This window comes from Pyrus communis, chromosome 5 (assembly GCF_963583255.1).
Source record: "Pyrus communis chromosome 5, drPyrComm1.1, whole genome shotgun sequence".
NCBI classification, from domain to species: Eukaryota; Viridiplantae; Streptophyta; class Magnoliopsida; order Rosales; family Rosaceae; genus Pyrus; species Pyrus communis.
In genome coordinates this window covers 23,171,714-23,184,182 of record NC_084807.1, presented here as the reverse complement: position 1 = coordinate 23,184,182, position 12,469 = coordinate 23,171,714, and the positions used below count along the sequence as shown (strand labels likewise).

The 12,469-nt window shown below is 36.7% G+C and overlaps 1 protein-coding gene across 1 annotated transcript; it reads right to left on the bottom strand.

Moving 5' to 3' along the window:
• Window positions 1–2,669: 2,669 nt before the first annotated feature.
• LOC137735160 (triosephosphate isomerase, cytosolic-like) lies at window positions 2,670–5,414 on the bottom strand. The gene is made up of 9 exons (XM_068474554.1): window positions 5,313–5,414; window positions 4,983–5,058; window positions 4,719–4,842; window positions 4,420–4,504; window positions 4,206–4,338; window positions 3,985–4,079; window positions 3,527–3,605; window positions 3,041–3,123; window positions 2,670–2,914 (listed from the first exon to the last, which is right to left on the bottom strand). The coding sequence occupies exons 1-9, from the start codon at window positions 5,349–5,351 to the stop codon at window positions 2,846–2,848; spliced, it is 783 nt and encodes a 260-aa protein (XP_068330655.1). The 5' UTR covers window positions 5,352–5,414; the 3' UTR covers window positions 2,670–2,845.
• Window positions 5,415–12,469: the final 7,055 nt, after the last annotated feature.

Here is a 12,469-nt window from a genome sequence, read left to right as displayed (position 1 = left end):
GGGGGGTTTATAAAGATATTTTTGTGGGTGGGGAGAGTAGATTCTCTCCCTTTATTTTTATTTTTTATTTTTTATTTTTTCTCTTCTATTTGAATGGTGTTAGTATCTTATATTAATTTTTTATACAAAAAGAAAGACAAAATAGAGAATGTGAGAAGAGGGTAGGGATGGGCAAAATACACATGGGTTTGGGTGAGTGTGGGTAATGTTCGGCCCAGAGCTTTTCCAAATATACTACGGGCTGCCTGGTGATACTGGGCCGTTCAGTAAGGATAGTCGAGTTCTGTCGCAAAAAAGAATAGTTTGGATGAGCAAAGAGGTCAAAGAAGTCCTAATATAAGGGGTCCTAGTTTAATTTGGATTCTTGACTAGCAATGAATATGGCCTCAAAAAAGGGTAAGTTCAAAGTCCTAATAGGAGTAGAATTGGTCGAAGTGGAGTTAGAAAGGAACAAGAAGTTCCAATCCAGATAGGATCTTGACTCGATCTTAAGGAGGATTTGGTGCTATAAATACAAGACATCATGCAACAATCAAGCCTTCTTGAATTCAACACACAACTGCCCTACGCAAGCCTCTCAAGCAACTTGAGATTTTTCATTTTCTTTTTCCGTCAACACACATTCAGTTTGGATAAACAGCACTGTGAAGGCAACCAGTGACATCTTCAGTTTGGATAAACAGCATTGTTGCCGTAGAATCAGCCGTTCCCGAAGCATCTTCAGTTTGGATAAACAACACTGCGTCGAGGCCGACTGGTTACCTATCCAAGTCTCGGTCGAGAAGGGTTTCCGAATCCTTATTGGCAGAAGTCATCTTATTAGCCTTCACGGGGAAATAAGGTGTTACGAGTTACGACATTCGGCGTATTGAACGCCGAGTGATTTTATGATTGGATACTCACAAGTGAGTTTCAAAGTTCGGCATTCTGACGGCTGAACCATATTTACCATCGAGACATACATCACCTTTGAATATTTGTGTCTATATAGTCTAGTGTCGATTCGACGTGCTTATACTCTTACGAATATAAACAGTTGCAATTACCCAACGGGTAAACGGTTATACGGATATGAACATAAACAGTTATAAGTAAATAACCACAGTTACCCGCCAGCCATAACCGCTGCCCATCCCTTTAGGAGGAGAGAGAATCATAATCTATTTGGGGGCACCACACGGGATAAAATCCTCTCATGGAAGGTGACCTTTTCGGACTCGCAACACAAATGATATTACTAAACTAAAGCAAAGATACACGAAATGATACGAAAATACTATGAGGATCACTAAAATATGAAGTAATTCAAGGACGTGACTGCAAAGGCAAAACGTTATAGTGGAAGCTATCATTCTTACTTAACCGCCAATTACAGTTTGAAACGTATAAGCAAAAGTTCATGTTTGCATTTTTAATGAGTTATTTCAACACGTGTTAAACTGTTATCGGCCACGAGCCAATCAACAATCCAACATGATCGATATGTAGCCTAAGCCTTATGGCCATAAGCATGGAATCATGAAAGCTTTACTCACTCCCTGTTCGTTGGTGGTGCTATTTTTTAGCCCACTCATACTTGGTGCGTTATATAATTTGAGTGAAATAATTTCCGCCGCTCACTCTCCTTTTGCATACTTCTTTTTAGAGGTATTCATCAATTTCCCTCCTGAACTTGTGACCATTGGCCAATTTTCCCCCTTAACTTTAATTTTGGCCAATTTCCCCCGTCAACTCTCAAAATTAGTCAATTTGCACCCTACTGTTAATTATTTATTTATTTATTTTAATTTTCCATCTATTCTTTTCTTAATTTTCAATCTTTCTAATAACTTCCAACAAAGTACTAAAATTAACATAAACTCACCTGCATAATATAGGGTAAAATGTACAAAAACATAATACAATTAGTATGTGATGTGGGTTGATTATAAGAAAAAGTTATGAATCGGGTTTAAAGCATGTAGAAGAAGAAATAATAACAAAAAGAAATAATAATCCTAAACTCATGGATCAGACCTATTTCAATAAAATGGGTTATTCTGAATAAGGAGTCGAAAATTATGAATAGACTAGCCATTTTTTCACTAAGGCTCGATTCTCCGCAATTTACTTGAACTTAGCTTTCACTTTTATAAAGAAAATTGTATTCACATACAAAAAATTTACACATCAATCATTTTCATTATCAATTTTGTATAGTCAAAAATCAAATCAAATTACTCCATACTGATTTATCATGACTAATAATACTATCTATGATAAATTCAAAAATTCTAAATTTTAATCTATTTGTAATAGGATAAATATATAGGAACATGATTAACATACATCTTATTTAGTTTCTTACACACACTTGTTTAATTATGATCAAATTAAAAAATTAACAGTAGGGTGCAAATTGACTAATTATAAAAGTTAAGGAGGGAAATTGACTAATTATGAGAGTTGAGGGGGGAAATTGGCCAAAATTAAAGTTGAGGGGGGAAATTGGCTAATGGTCACAAGTTCAGGGGGGAATTGATGAATACCTCCTTCTCTTTATTGTGAATAGAAGAAAATGAGCGTCCGGAAATCATCACTTCTATATGAGGTGTTACCGCAATTACTCAAGCTTCAATAATTTCATTTTTCTTTCATCAAATAAACTCGAAAATTTGGATCTCGAGAGCGAAAAAAGCAATAACACTTGAGAACATTTATTAATACAGAGAAACCCATATCCAGGTGCTGAACCAAAAAACAAAGACGCATAATTATTTCCTCAAAAAAGTAGGCGTAAAATTGAACGGAAAATATTCGCTACCTCACAGATAAGAGATGTAAAAGTGACACCAGGTCCAACTCTTCAGATAAGAGATGGAAAAGTGGCACTCTTCTTCACCTCCGCAGACTTGATGATGTCAATAAACTCAGGCTGGAGAGAGACACAAATGTAAGAATCCGAGGATAAGCAAACTTTTTTTGACTAGGGATAAGCAAACTTTTTTTGACTAACGAAACTGGGTGAACGCAATAAGTATGCATAACCTACGATCATTACCTTTAGAGAAGCTCCACCAACCAAAAATCCGTCGATATCAGGCTGACCTGCGAGTTCTTTGCTGTTTGCACCGTTCACAGACCCTGAAAAAATTATTCGATTCAGCCAATTGTTGTGAAAGTGAACAGAGAAAGATAAGTTCACTTATCTTTCCCATATGTACAAACACTAGACATGAAAACTGAGTGGACTCCTTAATTCAAATTTCAAACACAAGACATAAAAGAATTCTTGGCAAGAGAACAGAGATATTTATAACTCAAAATGATTTTGGCACATGATAGCCTCCATCCATACAATAGATTAATCCTATCCTCTAGCACCTTTCGAGTTTCGATCTTTCACCCAAGTCAGTCAAGGTAAATTGTGTTTTAAATTAATAAGCATCCATTCTTGCACTATAAGCAGAAAGTTATAATAGAGAAAAGGACGGGACGTACAAGCAGATAAACAACAAAATGATGCGGTAATGGTGTAAAAAGATACCTCCATAAATAATCCGGGTTGATGCAGCAACTTCAGAACTGACGTTTGCTTGAAGCCATTTCCTTAATTCAGAATGCACCTGTTGTATGGAGAAACATTTGTGTGAAACAGACAGGGAGAAATATGTATATATACACACACGCGCGCGCACACACGCGCATATGCATACATGCATATAATGCATGCATAAAATCAGTATATGACCCAGGAAATCCCAGCCGAAAAAGTGGGTTGCTGACAGTTTAGAAAGAATTGCACATTCAAGCAGCGTTTAGTTCAGTTTTATCAGACCTTAAAGACAAAGAAGCTTAAACAATCTCCTCCATCGTGCCCATTTTATTTTCATCTTTTTACAAATAACACTTTTGCCTTGCTCTAACATACACAAACAACATCAATTTCAAACTGAAGCTAATAAACAAAACCACATCCAGATATCAGATAAAGGCATTACTCACTTCCTGAGCCTGAGCTGGAGATGCAACTTTCCCAGTTCCAATGGCCCACACAGGCTCATATGCCAAAACGATATTGGTCCAATCTTTCACTTTCTCTGCAATAGAAAGCATCACTTAAATGAGTACACAAAGAAAATAAAGCAGTCTCACATCAACACACAACAAATATTCTTCACACAAACAGTAGGCCAAGAAACTGGAGTTCTGCTTGCATTATGCACCTGCAATTGCCTTGGTTTGTGCGGCTACAACCTCCACAGTAGTGCCAGCTTCTCGCTGCTCAAGGGTCTCACCGACACAAGCTATTACCTTCAAACCTTGAGAAAGTGCATATGCAACCTTGTCCGCAACAAACTGAAACGAAGTGTGTGATATGAGAAACTATCACGCAATTGTTAATGACAAGCTGATTAGAATTACAGGCGTGGAGAATACCTCATTGGATTCACCCAAAATAAGTCTTCTTTCAGAATGACCAAGAATGACCCAAGGAACCTCGAGATTGACTAGCATCTCAGCACTGAACAACGTACACAAAAAATCAACTTTTAAGCTTACGTTCCAATTGTATTCAAATTTTCTTCTATCTAAAGTATCAACATCTTAACACATCATTAAATCATTAAAACCACACAATCAGCAACATACATTCTCAATTTTCAAAATTCACCAAGTTAAAACCAGATGCCAACGCCGCATTGAAACGAAAGCTAGTAAATCATAAACATACACACCTAACTTCACCAGTGAAGGCACCACCCTTCTTGACCCAGCAGTTTTGTGCCGCGACATGGAAATCGGGCCTCAACAAACTCTTCACCACTGGAATAAACACATACGGTGGGCTAACCACAACCTCTGCGATCATAAAAACCACAGAACAGATTAACACTTTGATAACCCGAACAGATCACTAAATCTCATGAGCTGATTAAAGCATAAAAAGGCTAACAAATCAAATCCAAATCATAAGTAAATAATCGGAGCAATCAACTCACCCACAACATCTTGCGACGGAACCTGTCCCTCATTCAGTATATTGACGATCTTCTTCACCTCATCGAAGGTTCCGTTCTACACACAGATTCAAATTTCAGCTCAGATTAACTAAATCATCACTCGCTTCGATCGAAATCACAGCATAAAACAGATCGGAATTGAAAATTCAAGCATCTGTTTGGCTGATGAGAAAGTATCGGAAAATCGATCGATGGAGACTACGATAAATATTAGGAATCTGATTATTTTCCGTGACTTTCTTTGATTTTCTCAGCAACCAAACAGATTGAAAGAAAAGAACACAGGAGATAACGAATCGCAGAACTCACGCATTTCCAGTTGCCGCCGACGAAGAACTTCCTGCCCATCTTTTCTCGATAATCTCGATAATCTCGAAATCGCACAGCGGATAGTGTGTCTGAGCCTTTCGGATTTTTGGGGTCTGATTTAACTGCGGCTTTTGGGGGTATATGTGGATTCCAGTTGCTCGGGCCCACGTCAAAGAGCGAAATTACGGTTTTGGTCTAGGAATTTGGAATATGCTTTGGCGCATTGACTGGCATATGGGGAAGTGTGAGGGGTAGTTTCGTCTATCTAGTGTGGTATTAAAAGTGACTGTTATGGCCCACGGGTTTTCTTTCCTGTGTGTCACAAGAAGTGGGTGGGTATTTATCGGATTAGGTGGAGCCAAGGCGAGCTGAGTCCATGGGGTTCGGTGTGTGCCACATTCAGATGGAATATGATCATTTCCTGATTCTCTTTGTAGAATCTAAATAATCAATCAATCGTATTCGATTATCGTATATTATACGGTTAGTTTTTGTTAAGTAGCCTAAAAAGATAAGAATGGCAATTGTGACATAGACTAATACTCAATTTGACAATTAGCAATTCAATTGTTATTTCCCTATGAAAGAGGTTAGATAATAAATTTCATACCGATTATACCATAAGGGAAAAAATTGAATGCTTAGATAAAAAAATTTCATCGAGACAATATTAATATAGTAGACCAACGAGAACGTTGAATATAGAAGCGTGGTGGAACTTTCAAATTCAATTGTCTCTAAAAATAGCTTAGTTTTAGGGGTTTTAGATTTCTTTGGCACACTTACCTTACAAATCGATTTTGGTAGTTGACACAAATTCATGAAATTTCTAATGTTGTCCTGACGCCAATCTGCATGCGGGGTGTTTTCTTTTAGGGCATGCCAATTGCGGCAATGCGGCGTATGTAGTTACACCTAACACTCTTTAGTGTCATGCCTACTAGTGTTATATGCATGCGTGGTGTTTTATATTCCTTTGTTTTTATTTGACCATATGTTGATGTTAGATTAGATATCGATAGAATTTGAACCTACGCTGTCATGCAATGTTCAACATCTTTCCACCACTATAATAAAAGGTCACTTGTTGTAACACGGCTCCTAATCGTTTTGTTGGAAATAAGATATACTCTGTGAACTTTGAGATATACTCCTAGTTGGATATATTTATCAATATATTAAGTGTGACTGAGTTAAGTAATATCTATTAGTTTGGTGTTGGATTGTATAGGGTCCTATGCCAAAGACACAAGCTCCGAGACTCCGAGCATGTGACTATATAAGTAAAAGCTCCTAGTCCAACGGTCTAGGCCATGAGTTTGAAACTTCGGAGTTTTTGTTTTTTGTAAGTCGCGTGTTGTGTCTTTGATGCAAGGTATAAAATAAGAGTTGAAGTATACCACGTTGTAATAGAATTTTAAAATTTCGTATATTTACCATTCCGTACTACGGTCTGGTGGTATTCCTCTTCACTTGAAATTGAAAGGTCTTAAATTCAAATCTCGTGGATGGCGAATTCGATACCAAATTAAGCCACACATTATGTGGCTTAGCTGAACTCCTCCTCCCCTTAATGTAAAAATATCGATGTAGTAAAAAAAAAATTACGCATATTTAAGTGAAACCCGTTAAACCCGTTTTTATATTTTTTAACTTGTTTATGAAATTGTTCAAGAAAATGTACCAAATATTATCTTTAATTCTGAAATGAGCAATTTCGTAATGGATTTGGGCCTCCACACCCATCCTTGATCAAAAGGACTTGGGCCTAACTCTTCTAAATCCAAAATTTTAAGTTAGGCCTGATTTAAAGTGATTTGGGCCTGCGAAATCTGCTAATTTAATATCTTCAAATTTTGTTATTTACAATTGTTTTAGGGAATTATTATTAGCACTCCAAAAATCTCATTTGGCACTCCTAACTTTCTATAATTAGAAATAAAAATACACGAGGAGTGTAGAATGAGATTTTTGGAGTGCTAATAACAATTCCCTTGTTTTATTATAAACTATATCTTACATAAAAGACTTGTTTGGAAGTGCTTTAATAATAATTAGCTGTATTAAAGAAAATACTTTTGGATTTCAAAAGCATTTGAATTGCTTCTTGCAATTCCTGCAAGAAGCACATAACTTATATTTCTTGCAAAAAAACACTTCAAGTTCTTTTCCAAAATTCACTTACATTTTTGCTAAGAATTAATACAAAAAATATCTTAAACAAAAATTCTTTTAATCATGTTAAAAGTATTTGCAAACGATCTTAAAGAATGAGGAATAAATGAACCCACGATGCAGTGCGTTGATGAGAAAGAGTGTGATCGTCCATCCGCCGCTTTTGGATTGGTTATTTACATATATACATAAACTTTGCAGCAAAAAAATAACAATTTAAAGGAAAATAACGATTTATCACTCTACCAGCAATGAGATATGAGGAATTAGCTCAAACATTTCAAAAAAATATACAACGTGACTATGAAAGTAAACAAAATTTAATATTATCTCATTAAGATCATTTCCAACTTTTGACTTAAAATCTAAAATTTTTAGCTCATCAAATTTAAGTTTTAACCTATAAACAATTTTTTTGTTTCAATCTTTCAAGCCTAAAATTTTAGCCCCATATTATTAAAGAATGAATTTATGATACACCCCGACCAAAATCAAGGCGTGTTGACCGTCACGTGAGAGTGACGTAACCATGTGCACAATGCAGAAGCTAAGAATAAAAATAAAAGTACGAACAAATAAAAACCAAACTACACACAGAGTAATTAACAAACATGTGCGAGCGTAAGTGTGGAAACAATATTCAGAACACAGAAAACCTAGTGCAGTCCAGAGGAACAAACACCAACTAAAACACACCCAGAGGGGGGTCCTACACTGATTATAATCTGTCAGATATGCCGAGAATTCCTCGTGAGCCACCAAAAGAGCAATCCAAACTAGAACCTGGAGGGGCGCAAAACAGAAAGTGTGAGTGGGCAAAAACAAAGCTTTTCAAAATCATTTCATTATAAAAAGTTTTAACCCCTCGCCGTAAAACCTGTATAGTTTCCCAGAAAATAGAATATACACATATATAGAAAACATGCTCAGAAATATGCCATGTCAAATGCCTCTACATAAAATGTAAGTAAACCAGGTAATGCCAATCAATGCAAGTAATATGTCAACCGAAGTCACCTAACGTGACCTATACGGCTGAATCTAGAGCTCAAATCTCCAACTCACTAACTATACCTACACATGAGTCGGAACCACCTAAAATGGTCTATACGACATGACTAGATGTAAATAAATACGCTCAAGTGCTACTATCACGTGAAGACTGGGCAAATAATCGCGGGTCACCTACGAGTCGGAACCACCTATAGTGGTCTATACGATAGGACTGTGCACCTAACTTGGATCTAAGATGAGCGTGTGGTGCGGGAGGTGAACATCACGTGAAGGACAGTGTCTTACCCTGCGTGGGAGCACTAACACCGGGGGTGCATGTTATGAGCTATCTAGGCATCATACATCATTACTAATCACAAACATAAACCATAACTTACCTGGCACTTACCTGTGCATCCGCAACACCAAACATACATATATGCAACCACTAATGCATAAATAAATAGGCAAACGCAATGCATGGCATTTAAAACATATAAACATTCCATTTCATTTTCTGGGAAAAACCACAGTATATAGGTATATACATAAAACCAAAAGCCTAGTCACTGGTATGTAGAAGAGTCGTAACCCCTTTGCCTCAAGTGACTGCGCTCGTCCTCGGGATAGGTCTCACCTATATGCGAAACAACTATAAAAACGTTAATTTAAAGCACATAACCAAAACTAGGTAATAACTTATCATACAATGCTCAAATGGGATGTATGAATACACCAACGTGATCTACTTAACCTCACGAATATCCCTATATTTTAAAAATAATTTTTCGACGTCTCATGCGCCCCCACGTGCCGCCCACGCGCAAGCACGTGCCGCCCACGCGCAAGCACGTGCCTGGCACGCAGATGGAATCCCTAACGGCATTAGGGAATATTCTGTCCAACAATAAGCATATTTCGTTAAAACTAACCTGACATCGTTAAGAATATTTCGTTAACTTAATGGAATATTCCCATGTTTTCTCTGGTGAGTCTCGTCGGAGCCGCTGTCGTCAACGCCGCCGTCTGCGTTGCCGGAATCTGGGAAAAATTTCAAAACTTCATATCTTCTTCATTTCTCAACCAAATTCCACGAAATTGGTACCAAAATGAAGCTTACAACAAGTAGAACAAAACCTTACCACTTTGGAGCCCTAAAACCAACGGAATCTCGTTGGAAAAACCCACGATATTCCGGCCAAACCTGCAACTCACGATCCCGACGTCCAAAACCTTCCAACGAACCACCCCAAGCTTCCTAAGGACCTCACTAAGCTTCCTATAAGCTTCAACTTCCCTGAAAAATAACATTTCACGTATGCATGAACAGTGACCAAAATCGGGGTTCTCTGGTTCGACGTGAAATCGAAGAATTTCCTACCTGAAATGCATATGGTTGAACTTGTATGAACCTCACGAACACAAAGGTATAGTTCTCTACGTCGATCCGTAACGTTTTTGAGTGCCTTGGTTCTTGTCCGTATGAAAAACGTAAAAGAGAATGAGAGAGAGAGACATGGGACAGGGAATGAGATGAGGATGAGAGTGTGGGTGTGTGTGTGGTCCAAATGCAGACAACCAAAACCCCAAAACAACCACACAACAAAACATAACCACTAGGGGCAAAATTGTCATTTCACACCTACAGGATGAATAATCTGGGACGGGCTGTCACAATTTAGGCTTTTTTTTTTTTTTTTTTAAATTTTAAATTAACTTTAAAAAAAAATTATGCTGACTATCCTAAATTAAGTTTATGAACATTTTAACCTAAACATATTTAAATTCCGATAAATATTGAAAAATCACTAAATCGATACATGAAACTCATGAAACACTATGGAAGAATATAAAAATCATAATAGAGATGTATAAGCACAAAATACATGAAACACACAAGGCACACATAAAACATATGAAACACATACAAAACACATGATAGAGATGTATAACACACTAAACATGTGAAACACATGACACATATGAAACAATACCAAATACATACAAAACACATGAAACGCATGAAACGCAAACCTACATGCATGAAATGCAAACCTTCAATCATCCTCTATATAAGCATATGTTGAATATCTAACCATCACACAATATTCACCAATCTTCTTAACTTTCAAAGTGTTTTTGTTTCCTCAAAATCATCAATATCTCATCAATGTTGTTATTTTATGTAATAATTTTAAGTGTACTATTTTGGTGTTTTCTAGTAATAAATTGAAGTGCCTTATTGTGACAAGTCTTTTGTCTAGTCCGTTGTCAAAATTATTGAAGGCATCTATTGTACATCAAAGTGTGCAACAATAAGTACAATAATTATTGAAGACATCTAGATTAATAGAAACAATAATTAATAAGCCATAAATTCAATACACACAATAATTAATAAGTCATAAACTTAATACAAATGACAATTAATAAACAACATAAACTTAATACAATTGATAATTCATAAACTACATAAACTTAATAATGATATCCACTATCTTGACTTGGTGATGGACTTGGGATATAGCCTTGAGATGAATCATCATCTTGAAATATACTCGTTGTGGCATGCCTTCACAAAATTTCCTTTTGCTTATCATGTATGAACTTATTCCTCTTTGGAGTGTATTTGTTGAGGTCATTCATCATGAAATTACTTTTGAACCTTACTTGCTCCCTATCCCTTTCGTGCATAATGGCCAAACGCATTCGGACCGCTTCTTCCTCCCGAGAGCTACGACTTTTGGTCAATCTTGCAAATTCGGTAGCAATTTGTGCACTAATCAGATCTTGGGACTTCCCTTTTCTCTTTGCTTCCTTTTGCTTATCTCTTCCCGGGAGGCTTGCAAAAGAAGAAGTTAGGGTCAATTCATTGACACCTTCATTGACATCATTTGTCTGTGGGGCTTCACTAAGAAATAATCTTCCCCATTGTTGGTCTGCATCGGTTCCCCACCTTGGACAATTCTTGAGGACGTTCCAAGCATGATGCAACTTAAAAGATTGATTTTTTTGGTGTAGTGCTTGTCTTGTAAATTGTCATTGCTTTGTCACCCTATGCAAGAAATACAAAAAAATAATTAGTTGCAAAATAATATTGTGTACATGACAAATAAAATATCAACAAAGAAACTCACAACTTTTGCGGTGCTCCTTCTATTAGCCATGTCAACAATGACTCTCTCCAAGCTTCCCTTCCATAAAGTGCATGCTTTGTTGTAAACACCACCACTTTCCCTTCGGCCGGCGTTGGAGTTTTCATTGAACTTATCAACGATTTTACCCCACAAAACCTTTTTATTTTGATTCGTGCCAACGACACCATCTTCGCTAATAGAAACCCATGCCAAACATAAAGCAACATCTTCCTCAAAGATCCAATTACGACCTTTAATATGCTATTTTGCCATATTGAAAAATTTGGAAATGGGAAGAAATGGTAGAAATAAAAATTGGAAGAATTGTAGGAGAAAAGTGAGTTTTGTGTGGATGTTTGAACAAATATATAGGTATTTAGAGTTTTTGGGTGAATTTTGAGTTAAATATATATTTTTAATTATTTTAGCCGCTGGATTTAAATTTGAGTCGTTAGATCTTTTTTTTTTTACCTTTAGATTTAATTATGCTCGATTTCAGCCGTTTGATTCAATAAATATATAAATATAAAAATAAAAAAATAAATTTGAATGTAGGCAGTTGGATCAATCAACAACTTGTTTATCTCAGCTGTTGGATTAAAAAGAGCTGTTAGATCTTTGGCGCAAGTGGCCGATATGTCCACGTGGGTGGGGCCATGCCTGTCTCAACCTTGATGCGTTGCCCACGTCTCCTGGGGGGTTTGGCACTCAAAACTTGTGTTGGTTGGGTCTACACCATTTTCTAGGCTAAATCTGGGCCGGTTTCTGGCTTTTTTTAATTTTTATTTTTTTTAAAGTTATAGGTCCAAATTAGAATTGAGTTGGAATGGATTAAGGGAGAATAGATAGGCG

Excerpts from the sequence above, each read along its gene's own strand:
- LOC137735160 (XM_068474554.1), bottom strand. The coding sequence starts at position 5,351 with ATGGGCAGGAAGTTCTTCGTCGGCGGCAACTGGAAATGC. Across the intron at positions 4,843-4,982 it reads TCCGTCGCAAGATGTTGTGG|AGGTTGTGGTTAGCCCACCG; the intron begins GTGAGTTGATTG and ends TTATGATCGCAG. Across the intron at positions 2,915-3,040 it reads TTGGTGGAGCTTCTCTAAAG|CCTGAGTTTATTGACATCAT; the intron begins GTAATGATCGTA and ends GTCTCTCTCCAG.